This window comes from Pholcus phalangioides, unplaced genomic scaffold (genome assembly GCF_987345545.1).
Source record: "Pholcus phalangioides strain wild (caught in Gottingen) unplaced genomic scaffold, Ppha-v1.0 ptg000030l_1, whole genome shotgun sequence".
Lineage (NCBI taxonomy): Eukaryota > Metazoa > Arthropoda > Arachnida > Araneae > Pholcidae > Pholcus > Pholcus phalangioides.
In genome coordinates, this window is record NW_028301620.1 from 7,824,215 (window position 1) to 7,845,543 (window position 21,329).

Genomic DNA, 21,329 nt, shown 5'->3' on the forward strand with positions numbered 1-21,329 from the left:
TCTTTTACATTGAAAATCCACTCGCGTACTTACAGTAATTATGTATATATATAATATATTCATTTTTTATTATCATGATTTTTTTTATTTTTTTTTTAAATCTTTGCATAGAAGAAGGATGAAATTGGGAGAAAAATTAAAAAAAAAAAATTGTTTTCAGTTTTTTTTCCTTGTTTTCTTTCCCCCGTTTTGCGAAAAAATTGTCACATAATTTGGAAATTGGTTTCTTCTTCTTCTTCGGCTTTTTATTTTGAAACACACTTATACAGTACACACATACACAGACATAGCACATATACAGAATGTTTCATTTTTTGCTTCGGAAGCGAGACATTATTACAGAGCAAAAATCTTTTTTTGGATGAATGATTCGAAATATGAAGAGAAAAAAACAAAACAAGTAGGAAAAGAGAAACAAATGTGATTATCATGTTTACATAATAAATATGCATTAAAAGTATAGAGAAACATTGCTTATTATTATCATTTTTAGCTTCACATAGACACTCATTATTACAATAAATATTCTTTTGCGAACAAGAGAACATACATGCTTCTATAATTTATTTTTAAGGTTTCCTACTGAAATTTCAGTGCCAGTTTTTTTTTAAATTTATTTTTCATTTTGCGTTCATATATATCATATCTACACTATATTTAGAATGACATACACCAGAAATATACATAAATAAAGTGGTAATTACAATAGATTGTTTTTTCAATTAAAATTATTTTTGTTGATTTTATTGACAAAAATTAATTTCCAATGAAAACGTAAATTTTAGTTATTATATTGAGTTTTAAATCAATATTGATTAGAATAAGGGGAAATGTACGACTTTTTAGTTTAACAATATTTAATTAATATAATAATTAGTCGTAATAACAATTTCTTTTTTTGTTGAAGGGGATACATACGCTAAAGATTTATGATTAAAAACTTAGTTATTTGAGTACACTAAATAAATTTTCAATATTAAATTTTTTTATGGATCCAAATTGTTTTATAGATACAAATATTTAAAATTTAATTTTGGAAATTTATCTAACATTGAAATAATTATGTTTTAATAGAAGTCAAAATTGTTTTTCTACTGAAACTTTGAATTGCATAACTGATAACATTCGCAATATTCTATTGATTCTACCATGTTTATTAAACAAATTTACAAATCCAACTTAAAACAATGTATATTGTAATACATAATTTATTTGCAAAGCGTTTTGATGTCAATAATTGTTTTATCTGAGTTGATAAATGCATTCTCTTGATGGATAAACTGTTTATTAGTAATTGTTGAATGAACTTATTAATATGAAGGTGAACGATAACTATACTGTTTATATATGGACATTTTATTTTAATAATTTGCCGTCTCGTTGGATATTCCCTCTTGTAGTAGCGTTTGTTTTGTTATACAGTTTTAAACAGTATAATTACAGTCAAATTTGGTTATAACGACACCGGAGATTCCACGAAGTTTTGTCGTTATAACCGAGATGTGGTTACAACCGAGACTGATTTTTTCCAAGACAATATTCACGTATGAAAAATAAAATCTGATGCAATCAAAGGCAAAGATGAAGTTATTTCACTATGATCAATATGACCATAATTTCATCGAGAAAAATACGGTAAAATTAGGATCCTAAATAATCACGGAATATCGCCAATTCTTGCCAAAAAATGTTGCCAACTGTCAATAAATAACTCTTGTCTGAAAATAAAGTGCAACATCAAGTCCGCAAGGAATTAAAAGTTATTTTACAGAAAAAAAAGAAAAAAACCTCCACATGACATATATGCGAGATCAATATTTATAACTATATTCTTATAATATAATTTGTAAATTATCATAATTATTTTCATCCTCCATTTTAGTAAGCTTCGTTGCAAAAACGGGACATTTTTTATAGGAATTTTTCAGGAATTTCTTGAGAAACGGAAGAAAAGGGACAAAAAAATGTGTCGTTATATCCGACGTCGTTGCATTTTCATCGACGTAATAAGCAAGGTTCGTTAATATTATTCTCCATAGGAATCAGCCGAGGCCGTCAATTAGTTACATTATAGTCGAGGTATCTTTACAACACCAAGTTTGACTGCAATTATGAATGATAGGGAATAAGAAACAAAACTGAAATTACTAAAGTAATAATTGTCATGTCAACAATTATCAAGTAATGAAATAAAAAAAATTATGATCAGAATTAGAATATTAATTTTTTAAGTTATTTAGGTGTGTATGTGTGATTGATACAAGTAGTATATACTGATTTTTATATATATATATATATATATATATATAGAAAAAAAACATTATAATGACGGTTATATATATATAAGGAGTCAAAAGATTATCCTGCACCAAAAATCTGTACTAGCTGCCAACGTATAAATGCAATTTTCCCATAGGATTTTGAAATAAAAATAATTACTAAAAATATTTATATGCAAAAGCCATCAATAACGACTTTATTAACGCATTTTATCCAGTCATGTTTCAATTATAGACATCATTAATCATTTAAATTAAGAAAGAAAAGTGTGAATTGATTCAAAAATATCGGGTGAGAATCGTTGTGTAAGAAAAAATAATATAACACGATTTTTATAATTGTTTATAATGATTTATTAAGCACTAGTAGGAAATATTTTTGCAAGAATATTTACAAACTGTAACGGAGATGGTTAAATAATATATGCATATACATTATATAAGACGCGGATAATTTTTCCGAGATGATTAATGAAAAATGGGAAGGGTAATTAGTCAAATGCTTAACCATGTGTGTTTGTTTTGATCATTTCGTGTTCAAGACCGACCCAGGGAGGCAAAGTTATGATTTAAAGGGGGAGGGAGAGGGTCAAAGGGAAGAGGAATAAAAATTCTGAATTTTCTGCACAAGCGCAATTACAATGCAATTTTTAAAAACATTTTTCTTTCTATTTCTGTTAAATATTAAAGAGAGAGAAAGAAAGAGAGAGAGAGAGAGAGAGAGTCCTCTCTAAATTTTTCAATTTAAATGTGTATTAATAGATTTTAAATACATTGATTCGTAATTTTTTTTTCGATAAAAGTGACACAAAATCCCCATTTTATATTATACGTATAAAAAGATGAAATCACCAATAAAAACTTTCAGATTTTGATTGATTGATGGCTGTAACTGCGCTTGTGCTATTATCGGTATAATTTTATTTTATTTAAATTTTTCTATTCTTGCGGGTACAAAAACCCCGCGCATCTTCATTCTTATAATTTAAGATTTTAGTATACTAAGAATCTTAGGATGATGTGTGTACGGTTAGAATGCGTAAAATTTCAAATAACCGTAGTAATCATCATCAGCATGAGATTCTCGTGTTCACGATTATTTATTATTGAGTTTGCATGAGGGTGTAACATCTGCCTTGAAGTCATGTTCATCACGAAGATACGTGAAATTTGGGATTTTTTTCCAAAGATTCTCATGCGGACAAGTAAGTCCACCACCATCATCATCGTAAGACGAACAGCAAGGAAGTGAGGTCCCTTTCAAGCCCTTTGAAAGAGATTGCATTCAAACTTGGACGTTGCATAAATCGGACTTTGAATAAAAAAAGGGAGAATACGAGTACAGTAGAAGCAAACCTGTTGGAGAATAGGAAAATAATCAGGCTGACCATATTTCCTCGTGAAAAATAATATAAAAAATAGGGGGCATCGCCAAAAATGATGCCAAAGGTAAGCAAAATTGCTAATTATTGCATAAATCACTGAGAGATCACTAATAGCGGGTAGTGAAACTTTACTGTAAATTGCAGTGTATTAAAATGAATAAAACGTTTAACATGACAAATGTGTGAGCTGAATACTCTCATTTGCAATTGTAATTATCATAATATGATTTATGAGTTGAAAAATAATTTATCCTTGTGATTTCAGTAAAGAATAAAATTTCAAGAGTAGGTTTCATTGAAAAACGGGATGTCCAGAATACGAAAATACAAGAAAATTACGTATATGGAAATACGGGACGTATGATCATCGTAGAAATAACGAAGGAAAATAAACTAGAGCGTATATTCATGCTCCATCTGTACGTAATTTTAAGAATTTCATCTGAAGAAAGCATTTCATATCATCACAGGGATTATTGAGCATCCCATTAAGAACCTCACTTTGTGACGATGGGAGCAGTTTAAGTGTTAAAAAAATCCTCTCGGATATCACTTTACAATTGCAGCTCTAAAATTTAACTTCGACGCATCTCTCTCACGATTTATGATCGATCGAATATGTTCGTCAAAAAAAACAAAACGTAGAAAATGAATATATATCGGTTAAAAAGATGTAAAATAATAGTCATTAATTTAATAATTTTTCAAAATTTAAAAAAAACTGAAGACTTTAGCAATTTTGTTTCTTTCAATTTCCATATTGGATACAATAAAGACACGATGAATATGACCCAGGACAGATGCTATCCACATGTTACAACTACCTTATTTATTTATTTTTTCGTGAAAGATGGCACTGGTGAAATACGGATAGACCTATGTATTTATATGTTATTGCAGCAGGAACTTGTAGACAACAGCAGATCTCACGGACTGACGAAGGGAGGGAAGGAATTTTTTGCTGGTGAACCAGAAGACGCTCACCGACACAGACAGACAACACGGAGCTGAATTATGGAGAGCAACCAGATCGGACGATGGTGAGCCTTCATTTCCATTCTATCATATCTTCAGCAATCGCGGCGAAGATAAGAGCTGAAAATATAGTACATATAAGATCAGTTTTAATGCATCTGACTAAGTTTTTAAAATTATTCAAATGAAATACAGGCAGAGCTGACAAGTACTCAAATATTTGAAGGGTTGGTAGAAAGATGGTTTGGTGTAAGTAATACAGCTAGAGCCCGGAAGTTCAAGTGTAATGCCATCAATGCCTTTTTTAAATTTTTCCTGCCGTAAATTCTTGCTGTAAAAGACTGACCAAGAAAGTGCGCCAGGATGTGACTGACCAAAAGAGTGATCTATAAAATGTGTGTGCACGGTAGTGACCTAAACTCCGAAGGAAGTCTTATTTTCTTCGTTGTAGGTGATGGAATGTGGAGGGGGGGGGGAGGATTTGAAACCTTTCAAACATTTTATTTAAGTAACCAATAATCATATGTAAAAATTAGGTGCAATTTGGTTAAAAAAATCGAAAGAGCGATCCAAAATGTGTTAAGTCACCTCCGGCGTCCTCGGCTGTTGAGGTAAAACATTAATTTCTGTTTTTCCATTAATGACTGTTAAAACATTAATTTCTGAATTAGAGAGTAAATGAATGAAAATGAAATAGAATTAAAATGAATCAAATAGAATTAAAATGAATGAAATAGAATTAAAATGAATGAAATAAAATTAAAATGAATGAAATAGAATTAAAATGAATGAAATAAAATTAAAATGAATGAAATAGAATTAAAATGAATGAAATAGAATTAAAATGAATGAAATAGAATATTACTCATATCAGTTACCTCATTAACGTATCAATTACAGAAAAATTTGATGTAATCAAATATCGGCTACGATTCCAGATTCGCGTCCTCAGGCGCTTTACTCTAGAGCATAGTTTCCCAAACTTTTTGTTCCATCGCCCCCTTCATCAGTAATTTTTTCCTTCTCATCGCCCCCGAAGTGAAATGAACCCATAGGATCCTATGTTAAATCAGTAGGTTCTATCGCCCACCAGGGGGGCGATGCGATATTGCCCACTTTGGGAAACACTGCTGTAGAGCATCAAAATTTTTCCACCTCACTGATCTGCACAAAGATTTGAAGGTGTCGTTCCCCACATCAAGGAACCATCTCGAAACTACTTCAAAAAACAAGAAAGGTCGTGTCACCAACATCTGAGAGAGATCTCCATTTATGGTGCTCGCGAGTTTTTGAAATATCTAAGGCCTAAAAACATACTCCATACAAAATATGTGTCCGAATTTTGAAAAATGTGTGTGCGCTTGTGTACACATACATACTTTTTTTTTTTTTTGTAAATACTCAAACATTCATTAGTGTTCATCCTTCAAGACAATGTTTAAGACAGTCTCACGACTGAAGATATAAAATGTGTGACGAACTGTGGATAAGGCAATTTTCCGCAACAAAAAATGCCATTTTCTTTTCTCTTTTTTCCCCCCTTCAAATATATTATCATTTATACCATATTTTATGCCAATTTAATATTATGTTACCCCAAGATGAAGGAGAATAGGGCTCTTTTGAGTTCGGCGTTCTGTATAACGTTCAACGTCATTTATCGGCTAATATGATTGCTTTTTTAATTTTATTTTGGTCAGTGGACAGATTTTGTCCCATTTTGAGTTAGTTTTTGGTTTCAATTTTGTCCCATTTTGAGTCAGTTTTTGGTTTCAATTTTGTCCCACTTTGAGTCAGTTTTTGGTTTCAATTTTGTCCCATTTTGAGTTAGTTTTTGGTTTCAATTTTGTCCCATTTTGAGTTAGTTTTTGGTTTCAATTTTGCACTCGCCTAAGTTAGTTTTGTTTTAGCCACATCTATCTTTGACTTTGAATATTACTTTATAATTTTACACGTATAAGCTTTGGTCATATTTCAACGCATTCGATCGGTTTTTTTATTTGAGAAATCAAATTCTCAGCAATTAGCAGAATAATTGATTATTTTGATAAGTTGTGCCTATTTATAAAGTAATCGGATGCAGTGAAATATCGGTTAATACGATGTTTCTTCTGCTTTCATAAGCCTGAGCCATTAAAATCACGTTAAAAACTAGATGCTCATTGTAAATGTATTTCCAGCGTTTATTCATTGTTTTGAATGTAGGGAACAGGCTGGATAAATTATCCGACATGCCCGGGCATGTAAAAATTTTAACCGAGCACATTTTTTTTTCGGTCGGCATGACTATCACTGCTTGACCGTACATGCACCTCGTACACATTTCTCTGCGGAATTTCTAACGAATCGGTGCACGTCGGAACGTGTACTCTTGTGCTCTGGGTGTATGCGTGACTCCTAACGTACTTAGAGTTGTGCTTGTTTCCTGTTCTGCTCTCTGGTGCTGCAATCTGTCTTTCATATTTCGAAGTGAACATGGTAGAAATCGATTAGATGCTTGAATTTTGATGTTATATAAGTATTGCGTTGAAGGTCTGCCTGCTCTCCTCGGAGAGACTTTTTCAGAAGGGGGACCGTCTCGCTAGCTTCATGACTGTAACATATATGGCGTATATAGGATCTGAATGTTACCGGGGTACTTTTTGTTAATTGGAAATATGTTTCGATGATTATCGATGATTTTCGATGATTTGCACTCTGTATAAACCCTCGATTTTTTTATTATTTTTAAGGGGTCTCATTACTCTTTCGACTTGGAAAAGTAGAATTTTCAAAAATAACTCCAAAAAATATTTCAATTGATTGCAAATAAAATACTAAAAATTTCGTGTCAATCGGTTAATTTGTTCGTTCATAATTAAAGAAAGAAGTACTGCGTGGATTATAGTGTAAACATATACAAGAAAAAACATTTTGAAAGCGATTTTCTCAGATTGCATTTTTTGAGCTCATCCGTAAGATTTAAAGAAAACCACTGCTCCAAAAACTGAATTTTCGCAGGAAAGTTTAGTCGACATGTGTTAGCAGAATAGATCTCGGACTTTTATATCTGACCATTCGGTAGAATTTTATGAATTTTTAAAGTTTGAAAAAATATATAAATTTCAAAAATTTAAATTCAACGTTTTTTTTCTTCAAAAAATACTTCCCATTAGTCAATTTTTAAATCCGTACGGATGAGCTTAAAAACTGCAATCTGAGAAAATCACGTTTAAAGTGTTTTTTTCTTTTATACGTATATTGGATTATAGTGTAAAACACTATAATCCAATATTTCTTTCTTGAATTATGGAAGAACAAATTAACCGATTGACTGACAAGAAATTTTTAGTATTTTATTTGCAATTGAATGAAATATTTTTTGGAAGTCATTTTTGAAAATTCGACTTTTTCAAGACGATAGAGTAGTGGACCCTTTAATGAAATTGCATTGACTCGGCAAAATACATGAAAAATTTTCACCTTTCATAATTCTCGAAATTTCGCTCATCTAAGGGTTGTAATTTTCAATAGCACCAGCTCAAAATAGAGACACGGGAAAAAATGGGGAAACATGCAAACGAACGATAGATGAAGGTACTCATACAAAAATATACTTTTTTTCGGAAAATGTATACAGTATTTTAAATCGAATGAGGTCTTCGCACGCGAAGCAGTTCAATCTTTATGAAAGATTACGTTTACACACGATCAGCAAAGCATTTATTGATCGACCGTCAAGGTGAATGTAAAGTTGCCATTTTCAGAACAATAAACCTCATTTTGGCTGCGATCATTAAAAATCTAGATGGTAAAATTACTGGTTTTTGAACAATTTATTAGTCTGTGTTTCAATTTGTTTAACAAGTGATAACCCACTCGTGAATGGAGAGAGAGAGATGGAAAGTCTAAAACACTCAGGTACTCTCAAGATGGCCAGGATGGTCACGACTCTAATATACAATGTGATGACTTCAAGTTCCTTGGCTACAAAATTACTGGTGATCTGTTGATCCTAGAGGCATACGTCCAATTACAACAAGTAGCGTGTAGATCTCAGATACGTCATTCATATTGCAAAGGGGTTGTATAGTTATTGAAATATAAAAAGAATTAACTTTTTATTTGATCGCTCTGTCCTAAAAACCCAATTAGAGAAAGTAGACGCCTTGTTTCTCCTCTGAGTCCAAAAATAAAAATAAAATAAAATAAAAATAAATAAAAATAAAATAAAATAAAAAATAATCCACGTTTTCAAGTGCAATATTCGCTGAGACATTTGAATTCAAAAACCATTGAAAATGAAGGGGAACTGCATAAACGAACGGAAAAGCTCATTATACTGTTCTTTACATTCTTTTCAGAAATTTTAGCTTGAATTCAAATATCTCAGCAAATATTTCCCTTGGAAAAGTTGATATTTTTTTTGTTGGGCTCAGGAGAAACTGGGCAACAATTTTCTAATCGAATTTTTAGGACAGGGTGACCAAATAAGAAGTTTTTTTTCTTTATTGTAATAACTATGCAACTCCTTGCAATATGAATGGCGTATCTGAAGTCTGCAAGTCATTTGGACACGTTTTCAAAAATGGGAAAGTACATCCCTAGGATCAACGGTTTGCCAGTGATAAGCGAAGTTCAACGGTGAACTCGGAAAGAAAAGTCATTCTACCTATGTGGGGACTAGAACCCAGTCCCCCTCGCATACCGGGTAAACATGCTTCCTACCATCTACACCACTGAGATAGGACCCCGCCTTCCTTATTCCACGCGCTGTGGCGTGAGTTGAGTTCACCTCAGCAGTTGAGTTCACCTCAGCATAATATCCAGAAAATATCTGTTTCCTTGATACCTTGGGCTGAGAAAAAGCCGCCTATTTTTTTTTCCGGCCATATTGGTTGTGTTTTTTTCTTCAAGTTTTGTAAAAGAACTTTTATCAAACTTTATAGCGTAATCCTGGCGAAATGTCTGCACGCGTGAAATAAGAAACAAACAAAAGAAACGAAAGAGTCGATAAGAAGTTTAGATCGTTTTCTTTTGTTCCCATGATTCATTTTTGAAGGAAATAATTATGTAGTAACAATTTTTTCTATAAAATGGAATTTTTCAAGAATGAAATTTTAAAACTAATTTGTTAATTTGAGAATATTTCAAACGCAAGATTCATAACCATGTTGTAAAGTAAAATATCATAGCATACCTGAATTCATAATCAAAAAGAATGGCCTCGCATCACTCTAACTAAAGAATGGTGCAGATCGCTCCGTGGCATCCTTGTGGTAACAGTGGATGAGCGGTAAGGTTTCCGGAATGTAGGGTCGGCATCCTCCAGGGCTGGTTGCTCACTATCTGACGAAAGAAGAGGCAATAACAAATTCATCAGTGAATTTATCGATTAAAAATTACTTTTTTAACGAATGTGAGAAACAAATAAAAATTTTACTGAGTTGTGAATTTTGCATATTACAATAAAAGCATATCCAAAAAACATTTGGCGCCAGCAAAATTTCATAGGTGTCAAGAATCTTTTTTTCCCCGCAAAACATTGCTACTACATTGGTACTACATCCTGTAAGAGCGCCAATGCGGACTTTATCTCCTCAATCGTCCATCGTAGAGGTAAGATTCCAATTTAAAAAATGATCAAAAGGGGTAAAAAAATTACCCTGTACCGGTTTTGAGAGTGTGTGTGTGTGTGTCACATAATAAAAAAATCTAAATTTTTATACGGTCCCATTGTCCTGTAACTTCCAGTCAGAAAGTTGTTGCTCCGTATCTCCTGAGGCCAACAAAAAAAATTTCATGTTTCTAAGTGCAATATCAGCTAACATATTTCAATTCAAAATCAGAGAAAAGTTATGAAAGAACAGCGAAAACTAACAAACAACGGTCCTTTTCCTCATTTATTCTTTCCTTTCCACTTTTCTCCGGTTTTCAAATTCAAATATTTCAGCGAATATTGTACTTAGAAACTTGGAATTTTTTTTGTTGGCCTCAGGAGAAACAGGGCATCATTTCTCTATTTGGAAGTTATGGAAGGGTGCCATATCAAAATTTAGATTCTTTTCTTACACACTGTATTTTCATTCCAAAAACCGTTACAGGGTAATTTTTGAACACCATTTGAGAATTTTTTAAATTGGAATCATATTTCCAGAATGGATGGTTGATGAAATGGCCGTATTAGCACTTACAGGATACCCTGTATGGGGTATTCGTTGACTTTTCCGGGATTTAGGGACCTTTCCCATGATAACAGACTTATTGACATAATTTTGTGCTGTCTTCAGACTTAAAAAGAGACATTTGGTGAGAATACCACGTTTTTAGTTGCCGTGATGACTTGGCACCTGGAATTTGTCAAGGCCTGCTAAAAGTATAGCATATCCGATGTATATACAAACGTTTCAAAAATAAGTGATTTTCTCTACTTCTTAACCGTATATGCAACTCGTACACATTCCTCAGCGGAATCACTAACGAATTTATCGATACAGAAACGTATTGTGAGTGTACGTGCACATGCGTGGCGGTCCTAACGTGCTTATGTTGTCGGAGTTGTGCTAGTTTCGTTTTCTTGCTGGTACCGCCATCTGTCTTCCATATTTTGAAGTGAAGGTGGTAAATGTTTGAATTTCCATGTTATTTTACGTATTACGTCGAACGTCTGCCTTCTTGTGGAGAGACTTTTTCAAAGCATTTTTCTTACATTTTTGTATATTTTTTCACATTTTACATATTTTTTCTGTAATATTCACTCAATGTCAGTTTAGTTTCTGAAGTCTCTCATGAAGAGAGAGAGTGTAAAAGGAATGGAGAAAATAATATGGTTGGGGTTCTAAAATTGAAGTAAAATATCGAAAAATAGCAAAGAAATTAAGACTAAGAGCTCTAGTAGTTACACTTTCGTATGATGATGTGTGATTTGGGGAAAACATAAAAATTAAATTATTATAAGTCCCCGAATGAAAAGAAATATTAGTTTCAATATTTCCTTCCATAACATTCATTATTATATAACATTCGTCCTGTTACTCCCGAAGTCCGAAAATGGCCACTTCGCGAACTGGCTGGCCAGCTGAAACGTCCAATGTCCAAAATTCTGTAGAGATTCAAAAAATACTGATACCATTCCACACTAAGATATCGATGTTCCGATTTCTTTGACAGTTAGGGTTGCCATAGCTAACAATAATCATTAATGGCCATAATTATTACAAAAAACAAAAAATACGCCAACTTGGTGATGACCCGAGTCGTGATTTTTTAGCCAGGGAATCTGTATACACTTCACGACTTGGTTGGCCAAAACAAGGTCATAGCCCGAATTTCGGACGTCTGGCCGATTTCGGGCTTTGGCAATAACAGACCCTCCCTCAATAATAGCAAGTGAAATCCTTGAGTATTTCCACTCTTCCTGACCATATTCCTTTCCATACCTTCTATTTTAGCGCGTAAAAAGTGGTGAAAATCATGAATTGCAATCATCGATATCTCGGTGAAAATTAGTCTTCAATTATTCCTTAAATTTTCTTTTTGTAAATATGCTTTTCATATTTCCCTCTAAATTCAGGATCGACAGATTTATTTGGTACTAAGCATAAAACAATACTTTTAAAAAAATGCAGGGTGTCCCATAAATTGGTAAATAGTTCAAAAATTTATAAAAATTGAAGGTATCAGTGTATTTGAATGGGGTTTGCGAAAAAGTTATTCTCACGAAGGGGGATTTTTTTAGTGCTGAAAGTTCAAATTTTTGTCACTGGATGGTAATAAAAAGAGAGTTGCAGACGAACCAGTTTCAAGAAGACATTATACATAATAACACCCATCTTCGTTAAGTGTAAGTTTTTCGCAAACCGCATTCACATATACCAATTCCTTCAATTTTTATGAATTTTTAAACTATTTACGAAATTAGGGGATACCCTGTATATATATATATATATATATATATATGTGTGTGTGTGTGTTACGGTAAATGTCATAAATTGATTATTATACATAATAACCGGTTATTATGCACACTTACCAATCATATTGGTACCAATCATATACTTACCAATCATATTGGTAAGTTTGATAAATTTATCACTTTTACCGGCGATTATTCATAATATCCAAGCATCATTGGTAAATTTGATAAATACCTGGAATTTATCGCCTTTATCTGTGATTATGCATAATACCTTAGTGTATTTGGGGAATTTGATAAATACGAACAAAAAAAAAATCACATTTACCGTATAACATATACAGTATATATAAATTTTACTGATAAATTTTCAAACTATACCCTTCGTATAACTGTCTGTGTTGGTGGACTTCTTATTCAGAAGATTGAAAAATTTTTTGTCAACGTTATTGTTCTGAAAAAAAAAAGAAATCGATAGTCAGTTTCAACAAGAAAAAAGTACATAATAATTTATATTCAACGCGCAACGTCTCTCTCACGGCTGAATAAATTTAGCAATATACGAAAATCATATATAACTATGCTACTCTATGTACCTATAAGCTATGATGATTATCTTGATTCATTTTCACACCACCAAATACGAATAGGCCTATTTATAACCCTAACGAAATGAGATTAAATGCAAGCAAATGGTAAAGTCTCATTAAGAAATTTCTAAAGGAATTCATAGAATTTTCATTATCAGTCCTTTTGAGTTTAGTATGATGGAATATCTCACCATTGGATGTTAATAAGCCCTTAAGCTGATTGATATATCATACATGGAAATATGGGGATGAAGGGACTTTCATCCTGGAATAAATCGCGAACTGTTTGTCCTAGAAGCATACTTCCAATTAGAAGAATTATCCAAATAACCTGTAGGATTCTGATATGTCATTCATATTGCGAGGGGTTGTATTATTATTAATATAAAAAATAAAATTTTTATTTGGTAACCCTATCCTAAAAAATCTAATAAGGAAGTTGTTGCCCTGTTTTTCTTTGCGCTCCCCCTAATAGAAGAAATGAAATAAAAAATGAAAAAGCCACGTTTTCTTTCAAGTACAATATTCGCTGATATATTTGAATTCGAAAATCGCTGAAAATCGGGGGGAAAGAACAGCATATGAAGCACAGAATGAGCCTGTCCGTAAGTTTATGCGGTTCTTTCCCCCCAATTTTAGCGATTTTTGAATTCAAATATCTAAGCAGATATAACGCTAGAAACGTGGATTTTTTTTTTGTCGGGCTCAGAAGAGACAGGTGGACCGTACAAAAATTTAGGTCTTCAATTTTGTGTCACACTGTATTTTCATTCGTCAACACAACTTCTCACCTTCGACTGGTATGGGGTGATTTCGGAACAAATTTTGAGCATTTCGATTTAGTACTAACAGGGCACCCTGTATTATTTAAATGGATTTTTTTTTTCACACACAACTGCCTTCCAGTAATCCCTCATATTCCTGGTCCGATATGTGCAGCATTAGTGAGAGTCTAATGTAATTAAAATGTTTTGATTTCAAAACTGTCTTAAATGAGGACCAATGATGGATTTGAAATCTGTGCGTGAATACTTGCCAAATAAATTTGCCAAAAAATGATTTTTTTTTGTTTGGCAAACAAAAGAAATAATTCGCCCAATCCCAAAATTTGTGACTGGAAGAAGAAACCGCATTTCAAATACTACAGGAAATCTGCCAATTTTTATTATTTTTAATCGTATTTACAAATTTATGGGACACTAAATGTTACATAAAAAATAAATGGCATATTTCTACTCAATTAATATATAAATATCTGATAAAAGTTTTGTAAAAATTTTCAAAACTTTTTGACAAAAAAAAGATAAGAAATAGAGGACAGATGTTCATTCATATTCGACTAAAAAATACAAAACATAGGACATCGAGGGAAAGGACATATATATATATATGCACACACAATACACATACATAGCAAGCATGTAAGCCATGACGTCACAGACCATATCATACGTAATAATTAGCAGGACAAGTCCCATATTCGAGACAAATGGTAATGCATTCAGGCGAGTGTTTAGAAATTTTTTTGAATTCAGTCACTTAAATTTTTTGAGAAAAACTCATAATTTAAAAAAGTGATTTCAGATGGCAGCACTACACATAACAAGCATTACACGGCAACAAACTTCATGGAAGGTTCACTAAACATACACACACACATTCCGACATGTACGAACTCGTTAGAAGTTCCGCAGAGGAATATGGTGCATGTCTGGTTTAGTAGTATGTATACTTGTATCATCCCTCAAATATATATTTTGAGATTTTAAGTAACTGCACGCCATTTGAAAACTTTTTTGCAACTGAAAGTATGTTTCTTAAGTGCAGAGATGTCTGCTGCGCAAACAATTTGGGACAGCGTGCATACGCATTGAAAACCTTATTACTGATTCGATTTAATAAGGTGTTCAGATCTTAATGAATATTTTAGCTATAGGCTGCCTGTCATTTTCAATAACTACCCCCGATCTATACTTCAAGAGAATGACCTAGATTTGTCAGGAAATTTTGTTTACGTATGAATTATCATCCACCCACATCCCGAATAACGAATATATTCCGTCCCAAACGTCTGAGTTTGGGTTTGACGTCCAGCCAATTATCGCCAGTCAGTGTCTATTCTGAAATTTAAGCTTCCTCATCATGGAACAACCTTACGTATAACCTTACGTGTAACTGGATTATATCCGACATGGGGACGGAGTCGATGGTCATGTCTGGTTTCGTTATTGTTGAATGAAGTCCCACAGGCACTTAACGGCCCACGAGATTGGCCGTGAGATGTGCCGAGAGACATTTCAGTGATACAATTCCGTAGGAAATAAGTTAAGCCATATAAATGTACGGATCCCCAAACAACTTTTGTATCTCTTTAAGGTTATCGCCGAGTGCTTCGATACCCATAGGGCTGGTGCAAGAGTATTTAACATAACAGGGCGTTCAGTTTACAGCTGTATTGGAGTAAACATGGGGAAACAACTCATGGGCAAAACTTTATAAGGATTGATAGAGCACATCTAAACAAACAAATCTTTCTTATTAAGTATTTTTTGGGTAACCACAAAGACCTTTGAACTAGAAGGAGAAATATTGGTGCAAAATGTGATTCATTAATAATTTAATTTTACTTTTTTGAACGTTTCGAAAAAAAAACAACAACAATGGAACAGAATTATAAAGGCAGGTGAGGCTTGCATGTAATGGCAGATTACTGTTGAAGTCGCCTACTTCCAAAGCCCATAACAAAAAATGATATCAGTGTTTTTCCTTGAATTAATTGAATCACATCATTTTGCTTTCATTTTAGTAGACTTAAAAAATGTATAACACCACATATTTTTTAGAGCATCATGACTATTGATCTACAAGATCACCATTACTTTTGATCTATCTTGTACTTTGATTTCATAAAATTATTTCACTATTATAATTATTTTATCTTTTATCATATCATTATATAATTTTAATTTCATTCCTAACTTACATGTCACACAGATTTCGTGTGACATGTGCATTGCCTGCCTATTTGAATCTGCCATGTGTATGGTGTATCAATTGTAATTTTAGAATGCACATTTATTGATTTAAAAACAGGCATTACTTAGTATCACTACTTTTGATCGTTCATCCCTCATTGACTTCATCACTATCTTTTGAGTTCATCATTATTGATTTATTTTTTGATTAAATAAATCGATTATTCTTTACGATGAAATTGATTTATGGCATTGATATAAGTTTAATATTTATTGGTATTTATTTCTTACAGTTTGAATAAATTGCGTCTTGTCAGTTGCTTAAGAAAATATTGAAATTTAATTTTCACTTCATCTCAAAAACTAGAGCCAATCTGGCGATAACCATGCTAGATTCAAAATCAGCGCACCCCCCTAAAATTACCCTTAAATCACTGGAATATGTTTGGAAACAAAATAAGTGTCAAACAGTGTTATCACGACCACATGTTATCAGGACAATTTAAAGTACATATTTTCGCCAAATATTACCAAGGTTAATCTGAAATTTACGAAGACCAAAACTATCGTAAGGAAGGAGATGTGTGGCTGCCTATCTTTACATAAATTACGGACTCTATAACCCTGAATGCATATTCCATACTGAAGATAATAAAACTGAAAGGAGGGGGGTATAGTATAGAGTAATTAGTGGGAGAAAAGAAATTATATAGTACACACAAAAGGAAAAGGGGGTGAGAGAAAGATAGAGAAAGAGAGCAACGATACTTTTGTGACGAAGGAATTCCAAAGGCACGTTTTATGCAGTGCGTTGCTGCTGCATGCACAAGAAAGGACAGAAATAATTACAATGAGTTTCACACAACACATCAAACATTTACAAAACTTGATGATCTTGGAAAAAAAATATTAAAAGTTCAAGATTATTTCAGACACACAAACACACATTTACGACAACACCACGACAAACAAGATACGTTTAAAGACAATTCGTATGATAACAAAGGACAAGTTTATACACAACAAGAAAATACGCATTCATTTTCACAACGAAAAACAGGTTTTGTTTTAAGATGAGGTTGAGAATAATGTGTGTGTATGTAAATACGAGACTTTCTTTACGAAGTGTGTCCCAAAGGAATAAAAATTCTACGGGGATTCGTAAATTGAAGTAAAATGTGAAAGGAATTTGGGTGGGCTAAAGATCTTTGACATATTTCGAAAATTCATACAAAAAATCAACCAATTGGCAAAACGTGTGTGGTTTGTACTGAAATACTTATCATGGCGTAGAATTTTTTTTGTAAAAAGAAAAATATCGGAAAAGTAGTTCAAAATTTCAATCACAAAAATTCGACGATGTAGACCACTGTTATGACCACCTCAGATTAAACTTCCCTTTGATTTCTTCTTGTGGGAATAAAGAAGAAAAAAAAAATTCTTCGTCAAAGATGAAGTTTACGCCTCACGTGTGACCAGCATCGAGAAGACTACCGAAGACAAGAATCACGGAAACTTATCGGAACTCTTCCATCTACGTTTGCAGATACGTGGGTTGAAATCAAGTATCGTTTTTATATGGCCCGAGCTACAAAGGGGATCATATTGAAATTTGGTAGTTTTATACAATGCAAACATTGTTCACTGTTGTGTCACTTTATGGAGTTATAGTTTTTTTGCGATACAGCGCCATCTGGGATTTAAATTTTGAACGACTTCCTAAATTAAAAAATAAAAAAAACTTCTACGCTATGATAAGAATTTTAGTGCGAACCGCACCTTTTATTGCCAATTGTTTGTATTTTCTATTATTTAAAATGTGTCAAGGACTTTCACGCACCCTGTATACCAGGAAATAAGTAAGAAATTCAGCTGTCAAAATTTCATCCTATAAAAATTAAAATTAGACAGGGAAACGGTCTGAATCAAAACATCTCAAGAAATAAAATTTGCGGATGCTTCTTTTAAAACGAAAGAAATTTATCGAGTAAAATTTGAACAAGAATTCGTCGAGATATCGATAGTTGAAGATCTTGATTGATCTTGATCTCACCCCCCCCCCCGCACTATCTCCATACTGTTTTTCTTTTTTTCTTTTCTGGAAAAAAAGACATTTTCACGAAAATCTAAAATTTTAATCCCTGATATCAAAAAGAATATTCATTAAGAAGTTACGGTGTAATGTCTACCCCCGGTAAAATAGTGACACAGCCGCAAACTTTAATTGACTCTTTTTTTTTTCATTGTAGGTCATATAAAAAATTATATTTCTTATGTCCGTCTTCTCTCTTATTATCATTTTACATAGATGCCAATATAACAGCTCCACTTCTATATTTTTACTAAAATTTCTTTCCATATTTTACTAGTATTTCAATTTGATGATCAAATGCAGGACATTTATTCCCCTTCGGACACACACGTTATGTTCCATGCAAGTTGAAAGTTTGTCTCTCTTCGTTTTCATAAAACATATTTCGTAATAATGTGCGATTTATTAACGTTTTTCTTACGTCATATAAATGATGTATTTACTCGACACGTGAAGAAGATCATGGGATGTGACACATACAAAGAAAAAATAATAATAAATAAAAAAAGCATGACATCACATGCGTTGAAATCCAATTTCGTATAATTAAACACTTCCTCAATCATCTTTAAGGAAATACATCAAGCAACATGCAAGTATAACATTCACATTTACCCCATGCAAAAATAATATTTGATTAGCACTATATGCATTTTTCTCACATATTTAAAACAGAATTATATTATAGACCTCTTGTTATAAGTTGCTAGTAATAATTTAATTCACTACGATCGGAATGAAATATATGCAGATATTCACTTTGGAACAAAAGAAAAATCTATTGAAATAAGAGTACAATAATCTATGTGTGTTGGAAAATATTAAAAATAAATAAATTAAATAAAATGCAGAGGAATGAAAATTTGATAATGAATCACATGCTTTAAATTGGAAATTCAAATAGGGAAAATTAGAATTGCTTTCCATTGGAAATTCACTAATGCTAATGATAATTCAAAATATCAAAAGAATGTGAAAATTTCAAAATATTTGTGATTTCTAAAAATCTATTTGGATTTTCTAAATGCTAAAGAAGTGATTTAAAAATTTAGATTTATGCATTGGATGACTGAGAATTTTCGAACAATGAAACCTCACTACAACGATAATCGATATAACGGTAATCCCTCCACAACGATACTTTTTGTTGGTCCTCAGACTATCGTTATATCGAGGTTTCAACTTATTCAATTGTAAATTTCATCGAAACCAATCGAATAAGTGAGGAAAGAATTTAGTATCCCAAGTAATCAAAGACAAAATATAGAACGCATTTCAATAAGACATTACATGCTGTCTGTTATGCAAAATTATACACTGAAAAAAAGACAACGTGCTTCATGCAAATACTCATATGCAGCTATTACAGTATTAAACATTTCATTCTATGACAAAACGGAACATCATATGTACAAATTGGTGCTAAGATAACACGCATTGTATTTAAATTTTCTTTGTGATAAGTTTGGAAGAATCAGCATTTCAACTGAAGAAATGGGATAACTGAATGATGTGGGGAAAAACATTCTGCCCCGTAAAAACACGCGTGTCTGTCTCTCTATAAATATATTGCCAGCTAGAAAAGTTACATTAGTTGGCGCATATATATAGTATTCACTTATTTTAAAATCTGGAACCTGTACGTATAATATAAAACCATAGGGATGTAGGAATTTTAGTTTGAAAGTAAGTTATTTTACCAATTATTTTTTGTATTTTTAAGGAAGATATTATTTGAGTTCTTATTATTTTTTTACTGAAAGATTTATGATTATTGTCATTACTTATGTAGGTTATATTATAATAATCATGAATATAAATACAGACATATATCTCATATAATTGCCACGTTAAGCAGTTTTTCTTGTGAAATGCTTATCAATACACTGCGATTTGTTGTTCTTTTCCCGTCACTGAAAAATTTTCAGTTTTTCTACTATAAGTGGTAAATTTTCTTACTTTTGGCGAAAATTGGATACACCGATTTTTCTCGAGAAAATGTGGTCAGTCTATCTATACGTATTTCTTGTTTTTTATCCGCGGCACCGCATTTAAAAAATATAATTGTGTGGGGCTTGTAGTGTTACAGCGTATACGTTAATTATTTATTTTTTTACGTTATATGTAGCATTAAAATATAAATAATTTGGATTGAATTGTAACAAGGTATCTGGAATTGGTTCTGAGCATTCAGCAAGAATTTTCTAACAAATATTTTGTTAGCAGAAACCAAGAAAACGATAAATGCACGAGTATTAAATTTTATTCTGGAAAACTGGGAAAGATAATAAAGTGAAATTATATTCACGAACTTGTAGCATAAAACGGTATTTTTTGGTACTAAATCATGATGTCTTTTATTTTCACATTATTAAATTTCGCTAACACCACTAAAAACTCATTTCAATGTTTTTTTCCCTATAAAATGGCTCATCTTGAGTCTTTGTGGCGGCATTACTCACTTTCCTGATGTCTTCTCCGGTCTCGAAATAATGGGCTGACTTGTGTCCAGGATTATTGAGTCTCGCCATTTTGGTGTTGCTATCGCTGGTTACCGTCGAGAGGTTGATTTGAGCTGTACTTCCTCCGGGGTATTTCTTAGGATCGTGCGGATGCAGTTTGTACCATTTGGACTGCTCGTCTATCACTGACGTATCTGCTTAAGCAAAAACATGGGATTTAGCAATAGCGAATCAATAAATTTCGAGTATCAGTTGTCATTAGCTAAATTTTATTCACTAAGAAAATTGCGCGAGAAAAAGTCGTGAGTATTTCAGCTTGAATCGAGGAAAAGAAGTGTTCATGATTCTATATAAGGGTTGGATCAAATGAAAACGGATCAGTTGTTATAATTTAGTTTAATTTTGTATGATTGTGGTAAAGCATTACAGAGAAGTAGAGCGGGGGGTAAGGAAGGCGATTCTTACTGGGGAATGGACTTGCCCTAGGTAGTCGCGCGGAATCATGTGATATGTGTTGGAGGTCAGCTCGGTATCGTCCAACAGGCCATGGCGATCGGTTGCTATTTCATCTACGTCTGCGGAATGTTTGCGAGTAAAGAAGAGCAACGTGGTCTTACTCATTTTTTTTAGTGGCGGAAGGAATTGGAGTTGAAGTGCATTGGTAAACGAAGGCAGTG

At 32.6% G+C, this 21,329-nt stretch overlaps 1 protein-coding gene across 6 annotated transcripts in view; it reads right to left on the reverse strand.

The window, feature by feature from the left end:
- Positions 1-1,067: 1,067 nt before the first annotated feature.
- LOC149067529 (uncharacterized) overlaps positions 1,068-21,329 on the reverse strand; it is a 224,141-nt gene continuing 203,879 nt past the window's right edge. For 4 of the 6 annotated variants that reach the window (XM_089252640.1, XM_089252641.1, XM_089252637.1 and 1 more), the window contains 4 exons: positions 20,653-20,846; positions 12,915-12,987; positions 9,819-9,967; positions 1,068-4,759 (listed from right to left, as the gene is read on the reverse strand). In XM_089252640.1, coding sequence (XP_089108766.1) covers positions 9,831-9,967; positions 12,915-12,987; positions 20,653-20,846 — 404 coding nt within the window. In that variant the 3' untranslated portion in view covers positions 1,068-4,759; positions 9,819-9,830. Of the gene's footprint in view, positions 4,760-9,818; positions 9,968-12,914; positions 12,988-16,866; positions 16,916-20,652; positions 20,847-21,329 lie in introns of those variants that run through there. The other 2 variants (XM_089252639.1, XR_016195345.1) reach the window with 2 other exon arrangements.